Genomic DNA, 20,653 nt, shown 5'->3' with positions numbered 1-20,653 from the left:
CTAACTCCGTGGCAGTCCGCAGGGCCATGTGGCTGCGCGAATGGAAAGCAGACTCTGCTTCCAAAAGGTTCTTAACTGGTTTGCCTTTTTCTGGCGACCGTTTGTTTGGCGAACGGTTGGATGAGATTATTAAGGAATCCTCGGGAAAGGACTCCTCCTTACCCCAGTCCAAACCTAAGAGACCTCAGCAGAGAAAAATCCAATCGAGGTTTCGGTCCTTTCGTCCCTCCGCCAAGCCCCAATCTTCTTCGTCCAACCGGCCAGAGAAAGGCCAGAGGAACTCCTATGCGTGGCGGTCCAAGTCACGCCCCCAAAAGGCCGCAGGAGGCACTGCCTCCAAGACGGCCTCCTCATGACTCTCGACCTCATCTAGCCACATCCTCGGTCAGTGGCAGGCTCTCCCGCTTTGGCGACGCCTGGTGGCCACACGTTCAAGACCGATGGGTGAGAGACATTCTGTCTCATGGTTACAGGATAGAGTTCAGCTCTCGACCTACGGCTCGTTTCTTCAGAACCTCCCCACCCCCCGCACAGGCCGACGCACTTTTTCAGGCAGTGGACGCTCTAAAGATAGATGGAGTTGTGATTCCCGTTCCCCTTCAGGAACGTGGTCGCGTTTTTTACTCCAACTAGTTCGTGGTGCCAAAAAAGGACGGGTCATTCCGTCCCGTTCTGGACCTCAAGCTGCTCAACAGATATATGTGAGAACCAGACGATTTCGGATGGAATCTCTCCGCTCGGTCATCGCCTCGATGTCACAAGGAGACTTCCTAGCATCGATCGACATCAAGGATGCTTATCTCAATGTGCCGATCGCACCCGAACATCAACGTTTCCTGCGTTTCGCCATCGGGGACGAACACCTCCAGTTCGTCGCATTGCCCTTCGGCCTGGCGACAGCCCCACGGGTTTTCACCAAAGTCATGGCATCCGTCGTGGCGGCCCTGCACTCTCAGGGCCACTCGGTGATCCCCTACTTGGACGATCTCCTAGTCAGGGCCCCTTCTCGGGTGGCGTGTCAACGAAGTCTTTCCGTCACTCTGGAGACTCTCCAGCAGTTCGGGTGGATCATCAATTTCCCGAAATCCAAGTTGACGCCGACCCAATCACTGACTTACCTCGGGATGGAGTTTCATACCCAGCCAGCGTTAGTCAAGCTACCGCGGGACAAACAGCTTTCTCTGCAAGCGGGGGTGCAATCACTTCTTCGGAGTCAGTCACACCCCTTAAGGCGCCTCATGCACTTCCTGGGGAAGATGATTGCAGCTATGGAAGCAGTGCCGTTCGCGCAATTCCATCTACGGCCACTCCAATGGGACATTCTTCGCAAATGGGACAAGAGTTCGGCTTCCCTTGACAAGAACATCTCTCTTTCCCTTGCAACCAAAGCATCACTTCAGTGGTGGCTCCTACCCACATCTGTCTCGGGGAAAATCCTTCCTACCTCCAACCTGGGCCGTGGTCACCACGGACGCGAGCCTGTCAGGTTGGGGAGCGTTTTTTCTCCACCACAGGGCTCAAGGAACCTGGAATCCAATAGAATCGTCCCTTCAGATCAATATCCTGGAGATAAGGGCAGTATATCTAGCCCTATTGGCTTTCCATCGGTGGCTGGAGGGCAGGCAGATCCGAATCCAGTCGGACAACGCCACTGCCGTCGCCTACATCAACCACCAAGGCGGCACTCGCAGTCGTCAAGCCTTCCAGGAAGTCCGGCGAATTCTGCAGTGGGTGGAAGTCACAGGCTCCACCATCTCCGCAGTTCACATCCCGGGCGTAGAAAACTGGGAAGCAGATTTTCTCAGTCGTCAGGGCATGGACTCGGGGGAATGGTCTCTTCACCCAGACGTGTTTCGAGAGATCTGTCGCCGCTGGGGAACGCCGGACGTCGACCTCATGGCGTCACGACACAACAACAAGGTCCCGGCCTTCATGGCACGGTCTCAGGATCACAGAGCTCTGGCAGCGGACGCTTTGGTCCAGGATTGGTCGCAGTTTCGACTGCCATACGTATTTCCCCCTCTGGCGATGCTGCCCAGGGTACTACGCAAGATCCGGTCCGAATGCCGTCGCGCCATTCTCGTCGCTCCAGACTGGCCGAGGCGGTCGTGGTATCCGGATCTGTGGCATCTCACAGTGGGTCAACCGTGGGCACTTCCAGACCGCCCAGACTTGCTGTCACAAGGCCCGTTTTTCCATCTGAATTCTGTGGCCCTCAACCTGACTGTGTGGCCATTGAGTCCTGGCTCCTAGCGTCTTCAGGGTTATCTCAGGATGTCATTGCCACCATGAGACAAGCCAGGAAGCCAACGTCCGCCAAGATCTATTACAGGTCTTGGCAAATCTTCTTTTCTTTGTCGCTCCATTGGGAGACCCAGACAATTGGGTGTATAGCTACTGCCTCCGGAGGCCACACAAAGTATTACACTTTAAAAAGTGTAACCCCTCCCCTCTGCCTATACACCCTCCCGTGCATCACGGGCCCATCAGTTTTATGCTTTGTGTTGAAACAGCGTTCGCTGCAGATGGGGGTGCACTTTCTCCTTCGGGCCCAGTCTCACCCCTTGAGGCGCCTCACGCGCTTCCTAGGGAAGATGGTGGCAGCAATGGAGGCAGTTCCCTTTGCGCAGTTTCATCTGCGTCCACTCCAATGGCACATTCTCCGCAAATGGGACAGGAGGTCGACGTCCCTAGACAGGAACGTCTCTCTTTCACTGGCAGACAAAACCTCTCCTCAGTGGTGGCTTCTTCCCACTTCTTTGTCGAAAGAAAAATCCTTCCTGCTCCCATCCTGGGCTATGGTCACGACGGACGAGAGTCTGTCAGGGTGGACAGCGGTCTTCCTCCACCACAGGGCTCAGGGAACCTGGACTCCGACAGAGTCCTCCCTTCAGATCAATGTTCTGGAGATAAGGGCAGTGTAGCTAGCCCTAAAGGCGTTCCAGCAGTGGCTGGACGGCAGGCAGATCCGGATACAGTCGGACGACGCCACGGCGGTCGCGTACATCAACCACCAGCACAGAGCGCTGGCGGCGGACGCATCAGTTCAGGACTGGTCGCAATTTCGACTGCCTTATGTATTTCCTCCTCTGGCGCTGCTGCCCAGAGTGTTCCTCAAGATCGGGTCCGACTGCCGCCGCGCCATCCTCGTCGCTCCAGACTGGCCGAGGAGGTCGTGATACCTGGATCTGTGGCATCTCACGGTGGGTCGACCGTGGGCACTCCCGGACCGACCAGACTTGCTGTCTCAAGGGCCATTTTCCATCTGAATTCTGCGGCCTTCAACCTGACTGGGTGGCCATTGAGTCCTGGCTCTTAGCGTCCTCAGAGTTATCTCTATCACGCCTTTCGCAGAAGGTGGTCTTCCTAGTGGCAGGCACATCACTTCGGAGAGTGTCTGAGCTAGCAGCGCTGTCATGCAAAGCCCCCTTCCTGGTGTTTCGCCAGGATGAGGTGGTTCTGCGTCCGGTCCCGGAATTCCTACTTAAGGTGGTATCCCCCTTTTCTTCTCAATCAGGATATCTCCTTACCTTCTTTTGGCTCTCATCCAGTTCACAATTGTGAAAAGGATTTGCACTTGTTAGATCTCGGGAGAGCACTCCGGCTCTTCTTTTCGCACACTGCGCCCCTGCGCCGTTCTGATGCGCTCTTTGTCCTTGTCACTGGCCAGCGTAAGGGGTCGCAGGCTTCCAAGTCAACCTTGGCTCGGTGGATCAAGGAACTGATTCTTGAAGCCTACCGTTCTTCTGGGCTTCCGATTCCTTTAGAGCTGAAAGCCCATTCTACCAGAGCCGTATGTGCATCCTGGCCATTGCGTCACCAGGCTACGGCTCAGCAGGTGTGTCAGCACTACCTGGTCGAGTCTGCACACTTTCACGAAACACTATCAGGTTCATGCCTATGCTGCGGCAGATGCCAGCCTAGGTAGGCGAGTCCTTCAGGAGGCGGTTGCTCACCTGTAAGAGAGAGCCGTTTTTTCGGCTCTTTTTATCGAGGTATTCTTTTACCTACCCAGGGACTGCTTTTGGACATCCCAATTGTCTGGGTCTCCCAATGGAGCGACAAAGAAGGGAATTTTGTTTACTTACCGTAAATTCCTTTTCTTCTAGCTCCTATTGGGAGACCCAGCACCCGCCCCTGTTCCCTTCGGGCTGTTGTTCTTTTGTGTACACATGTTGTTCATGTTGAAGGGTTCTTTTGGTTCATGGTTTCAGTTCTCCGAACATCCTTCGGATTGAATTTACCTTAGACCAATTTATAAGTTCCTCCTTCCTGCTTTGGCACCAAAACTGATGGGCCCGTGATGCACGGGAGGGTGTATAGGCAGAGGGGAGGGGTTACACTTTTTAAAGTGTAATACTTTGTGTGGCCTCCGGAGGCAGTAGCTATACACCCAATTGTCTGGGTCTCCCAATAGGAGCTAGAAGAAAAGGAATTTACGGTAAGTAAACAAAATTCCCTTCATCCTGGTGCTCTGATAACGGTTTTCCTCCATGGCCGTTTGCCTTTCCCACATTCCTTTCATTCATACAATCTGGAATGGACAAGGGTTTGTCCCTCGGCTCTCTCAAGGGCCAAGTATCGGCGCTCTCCGTGTTTTTCAAAAGCGTCTAGCCAGGCTTCCGCAGGTCCGCACGTTCCTGCAGGGGGTTTGCCACATGGTTCCACCTTACAAACGTCCGTTGGAACCTTGGAACAGGGTCCTGACGGCTCTTCAAAAGCCGCCTTTTGAGTCGCTGCGGGATGTCTCTCTCTCCCGTCTTTCTCAGAAGGTGGCCTTCCTGGTGGCAGTCACATCACTTCGGAGAGTGTCTGAGCTTGCAGCTCTGTCATGCAAAGCTCCCTTCCTGGTTTTTCACCAGGATAAGGTGGTTCTGCGTCCTGTCCCGGAATTTCTCCCTAAGGTGGTATCCCCTTTTCATCTAAATCAGGATATCTCCTTGCCTTCCTTTTGCCCTAATCCAATTCACCAGTGTGAAAAGGATTTGCACTCTTTGGATCTAGTGAGAGCACTCCGGCTCTATGTGTCTCGCACGGTGCCCCTGCGCCGTTCAGACGCGCTCTTTGTCCTTGTCGCTGGCCAGCGCAAGGGCTCTCAGGCCTCCAAGTCAACCTTGGCTCAGTGGATCAAGGAACAGATTCTCGAGGCCTACCGTACTTCTGGGCTTCCGCTCCCTTCAGAGTTGAAAGCCCATTCTACCAGAGCCGTAGGTGCGTCCTGGGCATTGCGGCACCGGGCAACGGCTCAGCAGGTGTGTCAGGCAGCTACGTGGTCTAGTCTGCACACTTTCACGAAGCACTATCAAGTGCATACCTATGCTTCGGCAGACGCCAGTCTAGGTAGGCGAGTCCTCCAGGCGGCGGTTGCCCACCTGTAAGAGGGGGCCGTTTTCGGCTCTTTCTATTGAGGTATTGTTTTACCCACCCAGGGACTGCTCTTGGACGTCCCAATTGTCTGGGTCTCCCAATGGAGCGACAAAGAAAAAGGGAATTTTGTTTACTTACTGTAAATTCCTTTTCTTCTAGCTCCTATTGGGAGACCCAGCACCCGCCCCTGTGCCCTTCGGGCTGGTTGTTCTTTTGTGTACACATGTTGTTGATGTTGATTTGTTCTTTTGGTTCATGGTCTTCAGTTCTCCGAACATCCTTCGGATTGAATTTACCCTAGACCAATTTATAAGTTTTCTCCTTCCTGCTTTTGCACCAAAACTGAGGAGCCCGTGGTCCACGGGAGGGTGTATAGGCAGAGGGGAGGGGTTACACTTTTTTAAAAGTGTAATACTTTGTGTGGCCTCCAGAGGCAGAAGCTATACACCCAATTGTCTGGGTCTCCCAATAGGAGCTAGAAGAAAAGGAATTTACGGTAAGTAAACAAAATTCCCTTTTTTAGCACACTTTTAGCTATTTTTGGGGGGGAGCTATAGCGGAAAAGATGGGCAAAGTGCACATTTTGCTTTTACGGTCAGGCCTATAATTCATGACATTTATCCATCAGTATTCAAAACAAAGCCTGTGGAGACACCATCACATGTTTCTCAACGCTGGCAGGAAACTAGCCAGGTCTTTCACCGGGAAGGAACAACCACGGGAAGGGAAGTCGCCAGTCAAGGGGACCACCTATGCCAAACATGGTATCCATCCACAGACAGCTTTTTCGGGGTATTTGCCCCTCATCAGTGTGGAGTAATCCACCAGTGGCCACAGTCTTGATAGAAGCCTTGCCCTCCATCCTAGATAGACCCATTGTATAAAAAAAACAATGGGGTGGTATAGTATATGTTGTTTCAGTGTACAACCGGTATGCAAATACATACCAGATAGAGATTAAAATGACACTCTTTGACCTCTGTCTCATGAATATGGTATATAGTAATGTTAACATGTCCAATGAGAGCATTTTTCCCCCTCAACTTACAAGCACAAAGGCAATGTGTTTAACATAAGTGTCCTTTTACCAGAACTACTAGATGCTCTATACTAGAGATTTTAGAGCAGTGCCTCAATCCTGGAGTATCCCGATAAGAGGCATGCTGCAGCACTGCACCCAGAAGAAAGTCAGTCTGAAAAAGTTTCCCTATAAAGTTGGGGGTGGGATTTGAGTCCAGGACCCCGGTGGTGCATGGACGCAGTGCTAACCACTGAGTCACCGTGCTGGCTAGAATATGCTAAAAAAGTCTTGTATTTTGGGATCTTGGAATTCTCTGTTGTTGTGCCTTTTCTTAGAAATATAAGGAAAAATTGACAGCTGATTAAATCCATTTACTTGTAAAACTTGTCCTCACGCCATCTGGCTTTGTCAGCGTTATTTGGATAGTGAGAAAGTGTTTAGCTGCATGCTGTATGGAAAAGAAGAATGGGAGAACCTACTTCTCACTTTGTCTAAACTTTTTCAGGAAGAATAACTGAGAATTTGCACCACACACAGCCCTAATGGAAGACTATATAGTAGCACATGTTCCTGATTGGGATTTGAATGGATGCTACATGAGCTAAGCAACTGAAGGACCTTCTGCTCGATTAAAGCGCACCGATCACCAGGATTTTCTTATGTAACCTAAAGCCAGTGCTATACTGGCACTATCAGGCTGATTCTATACATACCTGTAGTTGTCAGCTCGGATGTTTTAGGTTTTGAAACAAAAAGTAAAGTTTGTAAACTCATCAGCTTGTTGAGTGACAGCAGCTAATAGCTGGGGGTATGCATAGTTATCCCCTCCCCCTGTTACTTATACTAATTCTATTATAGAATCAATTTAGTTTGTAGCTACAGGACCTGTGCTGGTCATATCCATGTGACCAGAAGGGGCGGGGCCTCAGCTAACAGAAAAATGTTGCTTCCTGGTCCAGCTATGTTTTGCTGAGGCCCCGCCCCTTCTGGTCACATGGATATGACATCAGCACAGGTCCTGTTAGTCACAAACTAAATTGATTGCATGATAGAATTAGTATAAGAGTAACAGGAGGAGGTGATACATGCATACCACCAGCTATTAGCTGATCCACAGCTGCTGTCACTCAACAAGCTGATGACTTTACAAACTTTACTTTCTTGTGTTTCAAAACCTATACATCCTAGCTAACAACTAAAGGAATGTATAGACTCAGCCTGATAGTGCCAGTATAGCACTGGCTTTAGGTTATATACGGAAATCCTGGTGATTGATGCACTTTAACAGAAGGATATCTCAGATCATGTAATCAGTCACATGGACCTGAAAGATCCTGGAATTACTCGTGTGAAGGGTCGGGTCCTACTGTTGCCAGCTTCTGCAGCCTCCATTCAGGTTAGGAATAATAACTGAGGCATTGCACTACACACAGCTCTAATGGGAGATGCCAGAATCATTTCATATGGAACAAAGTATTCATTAGAACATTATTAGAAGAGCTGATGACTTGTTTTGTTTGTTTTTGTGAAACTATGTATCGTATGTTTTGGACTACAAGACACTCTTTACATGGACCCTAGATTTAGACTGCAGAAAATGGGAAAAATATTTTTCCTACTAATGGTGTAACATGGAGCAATCATTATCACTACATGTAAGGCTAGTTTCACACTTGCGTTGTTTTGACGCAAACGGAATCTGTCACTAATGTAGTACAGTTCATTTATTTACATTTGAAGCACGTTACTATGGCACGTGCGTGTGTCATGCAGTACCCGCTTGTGTCCACATGATGTTGCGCTTCCACTGTAAATAAATGAACTGTACTGTATTTGTAACGGAACCCGAATCCGTCAAAATAGCGCAAATGTGAAACTGCCCTAATTGGTTAGAATAGGAAACTAATAAATCGGTGTCTCTCGGTAATGTGTGCATTATACACATACAGCTTTGCTACACACTCATGTATATCTACACACAGCTCTGCTACATGCACATTTACACATTTACACACACACACACACACACACACACCTTGTAGTACACTTTTAAACAAGAATTTTTCTTCTTAAAAAGTGTTTATAGTCTGAAAAATACGGCAATACTTGCCCAGTTATAAAGGTAGTTGTTTTTTTTTTACCTCCCCTTGGGGTTCCCTTTCGTTTATTGCTAGCTAATTGAAATCATGTGACTGCAGTAAAGACGAACACAGATGTCTAAGTGTAAATGTGTCAGTAAACCAGTATCTCCATTTCAGAGGTTGAAGAAATCATGTCTACTGACCTTGTTCCTGGGGACATAATGTTAATCCCAGCTAACGGGACCATTATGCCATGTGATGCCGTCCTAATCAGTGGAACCTGCATTGTGAATGAAAGCATGTTAACAGGTAATGCTGTGGATATGAAGTCTTCTTAATGACTATTGATGTGTTTATGATCCCTAATTTGTATGGTTTCTGTTAGGTGAAAGTGTGCCGGTGACGAAGACTAACTTGCCAGACCCATGTACAGATTCCAGAGGAGTGGAGGATGAAAACTATAATACTGAAGTTCACAAACGTCACACTTTATTTTGTGGGACCAATGTCATCCAAACTAGATTTTATGCTGGAGAGCCTGTCAAAGCCATAATTGTCCGGACAGGTATAATGTAATGCCTTAAATGTTTTATAGGCTTTGTCCCCTTTCAGTTAATGTTCGTAGTGTAGTTTGGTCTAAAAAAGAAAACTAACAAACAAAACATGCTATTCTCACTGTCCCCGGGTCCACTGGTGAGGTTTCCACCACTTCTCTGTGTGTGGCTGTGGCACCGGCGTCATTTGGACAGTCTGGCAGCCAATCAGTGAGCTAACTGGCTACATGCCACACAATGTTTAGCTCTAAACTTGCCGAGTGTCATGGCGGCATCTAACGCTGTTCACACTGCAGTCTGACACTCCTTAGTATGCCTCCTTTGGTGCTTCTGAGTTACACAGACAGGCTTGAATGTCGACCTGCTGTGTTCTCATTAGTGATCAGGCCTGCTGTAGTTCATTTCTGTTAGCCTTCTGGTTACCTCTTGGATCACGTGTTGTGGGAGACCTATCGCAGTCACTCCCCGCCTTTTTAAGATTCAGGAGCCTGGCTTTAGCTTTAGCTACATTGGTCCGTGTACTGTTGTATCCCAGTTTGATGATGACTGTATCACTTTGTTCAAGGCGTTGTTGTGGAGTTCTCTTGTTGTCTTGTTTCCTCCCTGCTCTTCTTTTCCTCATCACTTGTTGTCTAATACCTCTCTGTGAGCATGGTGTGTGGTCCTTACCTTGTGGGTTCTACCACTCCTGTCCTGGCCCTCCCCTGAGGTGAGGGGGTATTAGACCAGAACTTTACAGGAGCAGGGCAAGGAAGGCGGCCCAAACATAGTCATCATTAGACGTATCTCTGGGATCAAAGACTGCTATGGCCCCCCTAGCCTGAGGGCCAGTTTAGGAGCATCCATCCCAGATTATCCCATCACTCCCTGTGATACTCAGAGCCATTGAGCTCAGTGATGGTCTGTCGATGTGACGTCACCGCCGCAGCCAATGCCAGGCCCAGAGAACAGCAGCAGAGCCTCAGTGGTGGACCTCAATGTACAATGGAAACATTAGGAACAAACATTAACTGAAAAGGGGATAATCCCTTCAGTAAAGCATGTGTTATTAGCCTACCGCTTATACTGAGGATTAATAAAATTGGTATTTTACCCTTCCATGTTGCCATCTGTTATTTGAATGAAATCTTGATGCTACATCTTTCTTCTCAGGATTCAGCACATCTAAAGGACAGCTTATACGTTCCATACTGTATCCAAAGCCAACAGACTTCAAGCTTTACAGAGATGCCTATCTGTTCCTGCTATGTCTCGTGGGGGTCGCTGGGATAGGGTTTCTGTACACTGTTATAAATAGTATTTCAAATCAGGTAGGGTTACCTTGTCTCATTAACCCTCTTTTATTCTTTGCTGATATATAGTATCATTTATATGTTTATGTCCTTTGCCTCTAGGTCCCAGCTAGCACTATTGTAATCGAATCACTTGACATTATAACCATCACAGTACCTCCCGCTCTTCCTGCTGCCATGACTGCTGGGATTGTGTATGCACAAAGGCGTCTGAGAAAACTTGGCATCTTCTGTATCAGTCCTCAACGGATAAACATTTGTGGACAGTTAAACCTTGTATGCTTTGACAAGGTAATATCCTCCTTCCTAGATATATTTTTTCCTTTGCACAAAGCAGCAGAACATTGGCTTAAAAAAAAAGGCTTTAGGATTATGGACGTTTGCAAGCATGATTTATATTTCTTTCCTGGCAGTAGATCTTCTCCGTGCTGTGAGTAGCTTCTGAAATACCATGGAACCCAACAGCCACATAATCCCATGTCCTAAGATCCTCTGAGTAAAAGTCCTTGTACTATCCAAGTGTAACTTGCTGACAAAAAGGACCTGCTTTTCTTTAAGTGATGGCATCTCTGTCTCTAGCATAGCTTTTCTAGGTCCTTAAATGATGTTGCATGATTTTGGAAAATCAACTCCACTGTAGTATGTGAAGGTGGCCAGATCAAGTTGGCCTGACAGCACCATGAAGGATTTTTAACCCCCATCAGCTTTTTTTAACCATTCTGTTGAAATAACCTATGAGGACTGTTTTGTGTTTGTTTTTTGTTTTTTTTCTGTATTTTTTTTTTTTTCCCTTTTTTTTCCTGGACAAATTTGATGTCTGACACCATGTAATGTATTTGACAACACCAAAGAGATGCCTCCATTCCGAGCCCCTCTGACATCTGCTAATCTATAGAGAATGAAAGTGGGTTTTGTTTCTTAATGTAGGTTATGCATTTAAGGCTTTAGTGCTGTTCTGATTTTAACTAGATATTGGGCAGAAACTCATAACAGTGTTACTGATGATGATTACACAGCTCCCATCATACAGTTTATAATGAAGTAGATCACAGTTCTGTCTCATTGCTTGATTTTTCTTCTTTTTTCTTTATAGCCTGTTAAATTGGTTAGGAAAATGTGCAATGGAGGATAATCAGTGTTAACCCCTTAACGACCTTGGACGTACTGAGTACGTCATGGTGACATGGTGCTAAACGACCCATGACGTACTCAGTACATCATGGCGAAATCGCGGTCCCGGAGCCCCGGGGAGTGAAATTTGTTTACTTAAACAGTAGATTCGGAAAGGAGGGGACCTCTGCCTGACCTCAGGAGGGGTGGTGCCTCCTCCCCGAACCTACAGAGGCTGTGATTGGCTGACGAACGCCGCTCAGCCAATTACAGCCACTGTAATGTTCCAGCCATTGAAAATGGCTGGAACATTGAAATCCAGCCCTGATCAGTGCTGCTGTAGCACTGGCCATTGGCTGGAGCTGGGTGATCGATGCTTCACCCGCCCCCAGCTCTGATTGGAGAGACCGGTCTTGTGACCGCTCTCTCCAATCAATGTGGATCTGCGGCCTGTGACCGTCCCTGGAAGCCGAGGAGAGCGGTAAGTTGTTGTCCCCGCCGCCCGCCTCTGTCCCCGATCACCCCGCCGCTGCTCCCGCTTCACCGCTGTCCCCGCCGCTGCTCCCGCTTCACCGCTGTCCCCGCCGCTGTCTCCGATCGCCCCGCCGCTGCTCCCGCTTCACCGCTGTCCCCGCCGCTGTCTCCGATCGCCCCGCCGCTGCTGCCGCTGTCTCCGATCGCCCCGCCGCTGCTGCCGCTGTCTCCGATCGCCCCGCCGCTGCTGCCGCTGTCTCCGATCGCCCCGCCGCTGCTGCCGCTGTCTCCGATCGCCCCGCCGCTGCTGCCGCTGTCTCTGATCGCCCCGCCGCTGCTGCCGCTGTCTCTGATCGCCCCGCCGCTGCTGCCGCTGTCTCCGATCGCCCCGCCGCTGCTGCCGCTGTCTCCGATCGCCCCGCCGCCATGCTCCCGCTCCACCGCTGTCCCCGCCGCCATGCTCCCGCTCCACCGCTGTCCCCGCCGCCATGCTCCCGATGCACCGCTGTCCCCGCCGCCATGCTCCCGATGCACCGCTGTCCCCGCCGCCATGCTCCCGATGCACCGCTGTCCCCGCCGCCATGCTCCCGCTCCACCGCTGTCCCCGCCGCCGCTCCCGATCCACCGCTGTCCCCGCCGCCGCTCCCGATCCACCGCTGTCCCCGCCGCCATGCTCGCCACTGTCCCCGCCGCCGTCGCACCCACCTTTTTCAGCCGCTGCTGCCCCCGAATCGGCCCCCACTGTTCCCGATCGGCGGCCGCCGCCGCCTCCTTCATCGGCTGCCCCTTCTTCTCCATCGCCACACCACCTATCCCTCCATGTGCTGCAAGCCACCCTCCCCCCACATGTGCTGCAAGCCAGCCACCCTCCCCCTACATGTGCTGCAAGCCAGCCACCCTCCCCCTACATGTGCTGCAAGCCAGCCACCCTCCCCCCACATGTGCTGCAAGCCAGCCACCCTCCCCCCACATGTGCTGCAAGCCAGCCACCCTCCCCCCACATGTGCTGCAAGCCAGCCACCCTCCCCCCCCACATGTGCTGCAAGCCAGCCACCCTCCCCCCCCACATGTGCTGCAAGCCAGCCACCCTCCCCCCCCACATGTGCTGCAAGCCAGCCACCCTCCCCCCACATGTGCTGCAAGCCAGCCACCCTCCCCCCACATGTGCTGCAAGCCAGCCACCCTCCCCCTACATGTGCTGCAAGCCACCCTCCCCCCGGGGGCCCCCCCTCCTCCATGTGCCATCTCTCTCTCCCATCAGACTCTGCCCCCCTCCCCGATCTGCTGCCTGCTCTCTCCCATTTTCCATCTACTGCCCCCTCTCACCCTCCTCGATCTGTTGCCTCCTTCATCTGCTGCCTCTTCTGTCTGCTGTGATCCTGCTGCTTAGATCCATCCTGTAAGGTAGGTATCCCCATCTCGCCTTCCCCCCCCCCATCCTCTGCCACTCCTCCATCCGCTGCGCCATTTCCCATCCATCCGCTGCGCCATTTCCCATCCATCCGCTGCGCCATTTCCCATCCATCCGCTGCGCCATTTCCCATCCATCCGTTGCGCCATTTCCCATCATCCATCCGCTGCGCCCTTTCCCATCCTCTGCCGCTCCTCCACCCGCTGTGCCCTTTCCCATCTTCCATCCGCTGCGCCCTTTCTCATCTGCCGCCCCGCCCTCTCGCATCGCATTATCCAGCGCAGTTGCTCGCTTCCAGACTGCAGTGGATGATGCGATGCGAGACTCGTGCATTGCTCTCACGTTTGGCGCTCCTTCTCTTCTGAGCCCCGCCGTACGCCCAAACAATTGATTTCCACCACATATGAGGTATCGTCATACTCAGGAGAAATTGCACAATACATTTTATGGTGCATTTTTTCCTGATACCCTTGTGGAAAAAAAAGCTACCTGTTTGAAAAAACAATTTTGTGGTAAAAAAAAGAATAAAATATTTTCACGGCTGAACATTACAAACGTTTGTGAAGCCTCCAGGGGTTCAAAGTGCTCACTAAACAGCTAGATAAATTCCATGAGGGGTCTAGTTTCCAAAATGGGGTCAATTGTGGGGGAGCTCCATTGTTTAGGCACTTCAGGGGGGTCTCCAAATGAAACATGGCGTCAGCTAATAATTCCAACCAATTTTGCAGTGAAATGGCGCTCCTTGCCTTCCGAGTCCTGCTGTGTGCCCAAACATTTGATTACCACCACATATGGGGTATCTGCGTACTCGGGAGAAAATGCACAATAAATTTTATGGTGCATTTTTTCCTGATACCCTTGTGATAAAAAAAGCTACCTGGTTGAAGCAACAGTTTTGTGGTAAAAAATTTTTTTTTTCTTTTCACGGCTCAACGTTATAAACTTCTGTGAAGCCCCCAGGGGTTCAAAGTGCACATCAAACATCTAGAAAAAATATTTGAGGGCTCTAGTTTCCAAAATGGGGTCATTTGTGGGGGAGCTCCATTGTTTAGGCACCTCAGGGAATCTTCAAACCCGACATGGTGTCCGCTAATGAGTGCAGCTAATTTTGCACTCAAAAATTCAAATGGCGCTCCTTGCCTTCCGAGCACTGCCGTGTGTCCAAACATTTGATTACCACCACATACGGGGTATCTGCGTACTCAGGAGAAAATGCACGATACATTTTATGATGCATTTTTCCTGATACCCTTGTGAAAATACTAATTTTTATGGCTAAAGTAACATTTTTGTGTTAAAGTAAAATTTTCATTTTTTCGTCTACATTGCTTTGGTTGCTGTGAAGCTCCTAAAGGGTTAATAAACTTCTTGGATGTGGTTTTGAGCAGAGTGAGGGGTGCAGATTTTAGAATTGGGTCACTTTTGGGTATTTTCTGTCGCCTAGGTTTCTCAAATCACTCCAAATGTGATGTGGTACCTAAACAATTTTTTTTTGTAAATTTTGTTGGAAAAATGAGAAATTGGTGATGAACTTTGAACCCTTCTAACTTCCTAACGGAAATTTTTTTTTTTTCAAAAATTGCGCTGGTGTAAAGTAGACATGTGGGAAATGTTATTTAGTAACTTTTTTGTGTGACATATCTCTCAGATTTATGGGCATAAAATTTAAAATTTTGAAAATTGCAAAATTTTCAACATTTTCGCCAAATTTCCGAAATTTTCACAAATAAACGCCAAACATATCGGCCTAAATTTACCACTGACATGAAGTACAATATGTCACGAAAAAACAATCTCAGAATCGCCAGGATCCGTTGAAGTGTTCCAGAGTTATAACCTGTCAAAGTGACACTGGTCAAAATTGCAAAAAATGGCCGGGTCTTTAAGGTGAAAACAGGCTGGGGGCTGAAGGGGTTAAACACCATATAAAGTCACGGCCGAAAGTGTTGGCACCCTTGAAATTGTTACTTAAAATGATGTATTTCTCCTAGAAAATTACAAATGCACATGTTTATTTCTTTTGTGAGTTTTGGAATACAAAAAAAACAGATTGGACATTATTTCACACAATCACAAATATGGTCCACACAATTGTTGGCACCCTCATCTTATTTGGTTGCACACCTTTTAGAATAAATAATTGCGATCACTCGCTTCCTATAACAGTCAACAAGCTTTTTACACCTCTCACCTGGAAATTTGGACCACATTTTTGTAAACTGCTCCAGGTCTCATATTTGAAAGGTGCCATCTCCCCACCACAATTTTAAGCGCTCTCCACAGGTGTTCAATGGGATTTAGATTCAGACCCATTGCTGTCACTTAAGATTACTCCAGAGCTTTGTTTACATCCATTTCTGGGTGCTTCTTAGGCTCTGTGCGTACACACTGCGTTTTTACCCGCGGTTTTGCTGCAGAAATTTCTTGAGATGTTTAATCTTTCTGCAGACATTTCCCAGAAAAACCTATGGAAAAAAAAAATAGCTGTGCTCACACTGCGTTTTTTTTTCTCAAGAAAATTCTTTCTGCAGAATTTCTTGAGAAAATGTGCATGTCACTTCTTTCTTCATTGTTCCTTATGGGAGACCCAGACCATGGGTGTATAGCTACTGCCTCCGGAGGACACACAAAGTACTACACTCAAAACGTGTAGCTCCTCCTTCCGGGCTATATACACCCCCTGGATGACAATCTAACCAGTTCAATGCTTTGTGTTCAGGAGGTCACACACACACATGCATTTTCTGATTTTTAATTTTTAAGATTTTTGATTCAAAGATATGGAAGAAAAGCGGGTCCAATCTGGACTCCCGGCATGTCCCTTCTCACCCCACTGTGTCGGCGGTGCTGTTAAGGTTGACTTTACAAGGCTGGAGCCTTCACATGCCGCGCTCCTTCACCATCCTCTGAGGCTCTGGCTTGAAGTGGGAGCCATCACGGTCCTCTCTGCTCTGCAGGAGACCGGTCTCCATCCGCAGCCCTGTCAGGTTCCTGCCGGACGGAGCGATTAACCCCCCCCAGGGACATGGCCCTGCGTCTCAAAAGCTAAGTATTGAGACGTTTTTCAGGGGTCCTGGGTACATTTATTGAGGGGAGAGTATGTTTTGGTAACTCTGCTGTGTTTCCGGCCGGTTCTCCAGGTTTTTCCTGAGAACCGCGCCGAGGGTGCCTGCTCGTCGGCCGCATGTAATAATCTAGGCCCCGGCTTCAGTCGCGGCCTAGTTTCGGTTTCAGTCCCTCTGCATGTCAGTTTTTGCAGGGGAGCAGTGCGGCGCCGCCCACCGGCCATTCAGCAGAGGGGAGGACACTCCTCTCTGAGGAGATGTTTCCCTCCCCTGTATCTCTCCTTGGCCCTCCGGATTCCCGCTCTTGGGCTAACCCCGCCCCCCCCTCCTCACTCCAGCGCCATTTTTTCAGCGTTCTCACACTGATCGGCGCTGGCTGCTGCAGCTGCTGCATTCACTGGGGGTCTGAGCTGTGGAATCCGGAGGGCACACAAAAAGCGGTCTGGTAAGCCACAACCTCTGGTTGTGGGCTTTATTATACACTCTCAGGGGGTCATTCTATAGGAGTGTATTATTTACTGCAGAGCTTCCACCTCAGCAGCATGTCTCTCACTAGGAGCAAGTCTGCTAAGCTGTACTCTATATGCACTGCTTGTAAGCTCATTCTGTCTGAACCGAGCACATACCCACATTGTGATGCCTGCTCTAACATGGTGGTGCCTCAGCCTGGAGCCTCTTCAGGGGTCCCCCCGGCCGCTCCGGCCCCGGTGGCTGAACCCCCGGCTTGGGTGGCATTTTTTTCCAGTGCTATCTCCCAGTCTTTTGCCGACTCCATGGGACAGCTGTCCCGGGCTCTGCTGACCATGCATCAGCCCCCTTCTCAGGGTGCCTCTGCTGCTCCGAGCTCTGCAGAGCTCTCAGAACAGGTTTTAGGACCCCGTCCCCCTAAACGGGGACGCAGGGACCCTTCTCCTTCCTCGTCCCACGGCTCTGATTCACGAGCTGAGGTGCAGGGCGAGGAGGATACCTTTACTGTGGGCTCAAACGCTACCTCTATGTACCCCATTGACTTATCTGAGGGTAATGCGGATGTTAGTGACTTGATTGCATCCATTAACTCCGTGCTGAACCTCAATCCACCAGTGTCAGAGGAGCAAGCCTCTCTGGTAGAAATACACCAGTTTACCTCTCCTAAGAGAGCTAGGAGTACGTTTTTTAACCACTCCAGTTTTCAGGCCACTGTTACCAAGCCCAGGGCCTGTCCTGACAAACGCTTTCCAAAGCGTAGTTCTGATGACCGTTTTCCCTTTCCACCTGAGGTGGTTAAGGAGTGGGCTCAGTCCCCAAAGGTGGATCCTCCGGTGTCTAGAATCTCAGCCCGGACAGTCGTTTCTGTGGCCGATGGCACCTCTCTTAAGGATCCCACTGACCGCCAGGTTGACCTTCTGGCCAAATCTGTATATGAGGCGGCAGGAGCCTCGTTCTCCCCGTCTTTTGCAGCAGTGTGGGCTCTTAAGGCAGTCTCTGCCTCTCTGGCGGAGATACATTCCCTCGCCAGAGACTCTTTACCCGAGATGGTTGCCTTAACTTCCCAGGCTTCGGCTTTTTCATCCTACGCCATGTCTGCCGTTCTAGAGGCTTCTCACCGCACGGCTGTGGCTTCCGCTAATCCTCTCGCGATCCGCAGGATCTTGTGGCTTCGAGAGTGGAAAGCAGACGCTTCTTCTAAGAAGTACCTTGCTGGGCTCCCCTTTGCTGGGTCCCGGCTGTTCGGTGAACAACTGGATGAAATTATTAAGGAAGCTACTGGCGGGAAGAGTACTTCCTTGCCACAAATTAAAACCAGGAAACCTGTCCAGGGCAGGAACCAGTCGAGGTTTCGTTCCTTTCGTTCCTCTAACTGGTCATCCTCTAAGCCCTCAGCCTCGTCCACTACCTCAGCCAAGGATCGTAAACCGAACTGGCGCGCGAAGCCGCGTCCTCAGAAGAGCGGAGGAGCAGCTGCCACTAAGGCAGCCTCCTCTTGACTATCTGGCTGCGCCAGCAACGTCCTTGGTCGGTGGCAGGCTCTCCCACTTTGGCGACGTGTGGTTTCAACACGTCTCCGATCAGTGGGTGCGGGATATCATCTCCCACGGCTACAGGATAGAATTCTCTTCCAGCCCGCCAAACAGATTTTTTCTGTCCGCTCCTCCCTGTTCCAAGGCCGCCGCCTTCTCTCAGGCCGTGGCATCCTTGCAGGCCAACGGAGTAATTGTACCGGTTCCCGCCCGGGAACGGTTCAGAGGTTTCTACTCAAACCTCTTCCTAGTCCCCAAGAAGGACGGTTCCTTCCGGCCCATCCTGGATCTCAAGCTTCTCAACAAGCATGTTCAGGTGCGGCGCTTTCGCATGGAATCTCTGAGATCGGTCATTGCCTCAATGACCCAAGGAGATTTTCTAGCATCCATCGACATCAGAGATGCCTATCTGCATGTGCCTATTGCGGTTTCACACCAGCGTTGGCTACGCTTTGCAATCGGAGAGGAACATTTCCAATTCGTGGCTCTCCCCTTCGGGTTAGCCACGGCCCCTCGTGTTTTCACCAAGGTCATGGCAGCAGTGGTTGCGGTCCTGCATCTCCAGGGGTTGGCAGTGATTCCTTACCTGGACGACCTTCTAGTCAAGGCTTCGTCCAGTGCAGACTGTCAGCGGAATGTCTCGCTCACTCTCGCCACAATTGTTCAATTCGGGTGGCTTGTCAATCTGCCCAAGTCCACTCTGACCCCGACCCAGGAACTTACGTACCTAGGGATGCAATTCGAGACTCTGCCGGCACTTGTGAAGCTGCCCTTAGTCAAACAGCAGTCCCTTCATCTGGCGGTGCGCTCTCTGTTGCAGCCCCGCCGTCATTCCATCAGGCACCTCATGCAGGTGCTGAGTCAGATGGTGGCGTCAATGGAAGCGGTTCCCTTTGCCCAGTTCCATCTGCGTCCCCTGCAGCTGGACATTCTCCGCTGTTGGGACAAGCGGACCTCTTCCTTGCACAGGCTAGTGGCTCTGTCGCCGCAGACCAGGAGCTCTCTTCAGTGGTGGCTTCGGCCCCTCTCTCTGTCACAGGGACGCTCCTTCCTGACTCCGTCCTGGGTGATCCTCACCACGGATGCCAGTCTCTCCGGCTGGGGAGCAGTATTTCTCCACCACCGAGCACAGGGCACTTGGACTCCATCCGAATCAGCCCTCTCGATCAATGTGCTGGAAATCAGAGCTGTGTTCCTAGCTCTCGTAGCCTTTCACCACCTGTTGGCGGGCAAGCACATTAGAGTCCAGTCGGACAACGCGACAGCAGTTGCCTACATCAATCACCAGGGCGGGACTCGCAGCCGCCTGGCGATGTTGGAGGTTCAACAAATCCTTCAGTGGACGGAGGACTCCAAGTCCACCATATCCGCAGTCCACATCCCAGGCGTAGAAAACTGGGAGGCCGATTATCTCAGCCGTCAAACTGTGGACAGCGGCGAGTGGGCCCTGCATCCGGCAGTGTTCAGGTCAATCTGCCGCAAGTGGGGCACTCCGGAAGTGGACCTAATGGCATCCCGGCACAACAACAAGGTCCCGGTTTACGTGGCTCGCTCCCACGATCCTCAGGCCTTCGCAGTGGACGCGCTGGTTCAAGATTGGTCTCAGTTCCGTCTGGCCTATGTGTTTCCCCCTCTAGCTCTCTTGCCCAGGGTTCTGCACAAGATCAGAATGGAGGCCCGTCGGGTCATAATCATTGCTCCGGACTGGCCCAGGCGAGCTTGGTACCCAGATCTGCTCCGTCTGTCCGTAGAAATGCCGTGGCATCTCCCGGACCGCCCAGACCTTCTCTCTCAAGGTCTGTTTTTCCGCCAGAATTCTGCGGCTCTCAAATTGACGGCGTGGCTCTTGAGTCCTGGATCCTGACGGCTTCAGGCATTCCTTCTGAGGTCATCTCCACTATGACTCAGGCTCGGAAGTCTTCCTCGGACAAGATTTACCACAGGACTTGGAAGATTTTCCTGTCCTGGTGTCGCTCTTCCGGCCATGCTCCTTGGCCGTTCTCTTTGCCGACCATCCTGTCTTTTCTACAGTCCGGTCTGCAGCTAGGACTGTCCCTCAATTCCCTCAAGGGACAGGTGTCGGCTCTGTCGGTATTATTCCAGCGGCGTATCGCCCGACTGGCTCAGGTGCGCACCTTCATGCAGGGGGCATCTCACATCATTCCTCCTTACCGGCGGCCTTTAGATCCCTGGGATCTTAATTTGGTCCTCACGGCCTTACAGAAACCCCCCTTTGAGCCTCTTAGGGAGGTTCCCTTGTTTAGACTTTCACAGAAAG

The 20,653-nt window shown here is 50.6% G+C and overlaps 1 protein-coding gene across 2 annotated transcripts in view; it reads left to right on the top strand.

The window, feature by feature from the left end:
• The window catches only part of ATP13A3 (ATPase 13A3), a 268,385-nt gene that overhangs the window by 119,963 nt on the left and 127,769 nt on the right, over nucleotides 1-20,653 (top strand). For both annotated transcript variants that reach the window (XM_075340514.1, XM_075340513.1), the window contains exons 10-13: nucleotides 8,647-8,778; nucleotides 8,855-9,034; nucleotides 10,176-10,333; nucleotides 10,418-10,606. In XM_075340514.1, the coding sequence (XP_075196629.1) occupies nucleotides 8,647-8,778; nucleotides 8,855-9,034; nucleotides 10,176-10,333; nucleotides 10,418-10,606 (659 nt within the window). The remainder of the gene's footprint in view (nucleotides 1-8,646; nucleotides 8,779-8,854; nucleotides 9,035-10,175; nucleotides 10,334-10,417; nucleotides 10,607-20,653) is intronic.

The sequence above is a fragment of the Anomaloglossus baeobatrachus genome, chromosome 3 (assembly GCF_048569485.1).
Source record: "Anomaloglossus baeobatrachus isolate aAnoBae1 chromosome 3, aAnoBae1.hap1, whole genome shotgun sequence".
In the NCBI taxonomy this organism is placed as follows: Eukaryota; Metazoa; Chordata; class Amphibia; order Anura; family Aromobatidae; genus Anomaloglossus; species Anomaloglossus baeobatrachus.
The sequence above is the reverse complement of the archived record's forward strand: the minus strand, read 5'-3'. Positions and strand labels throughout refer to the sequence as shown.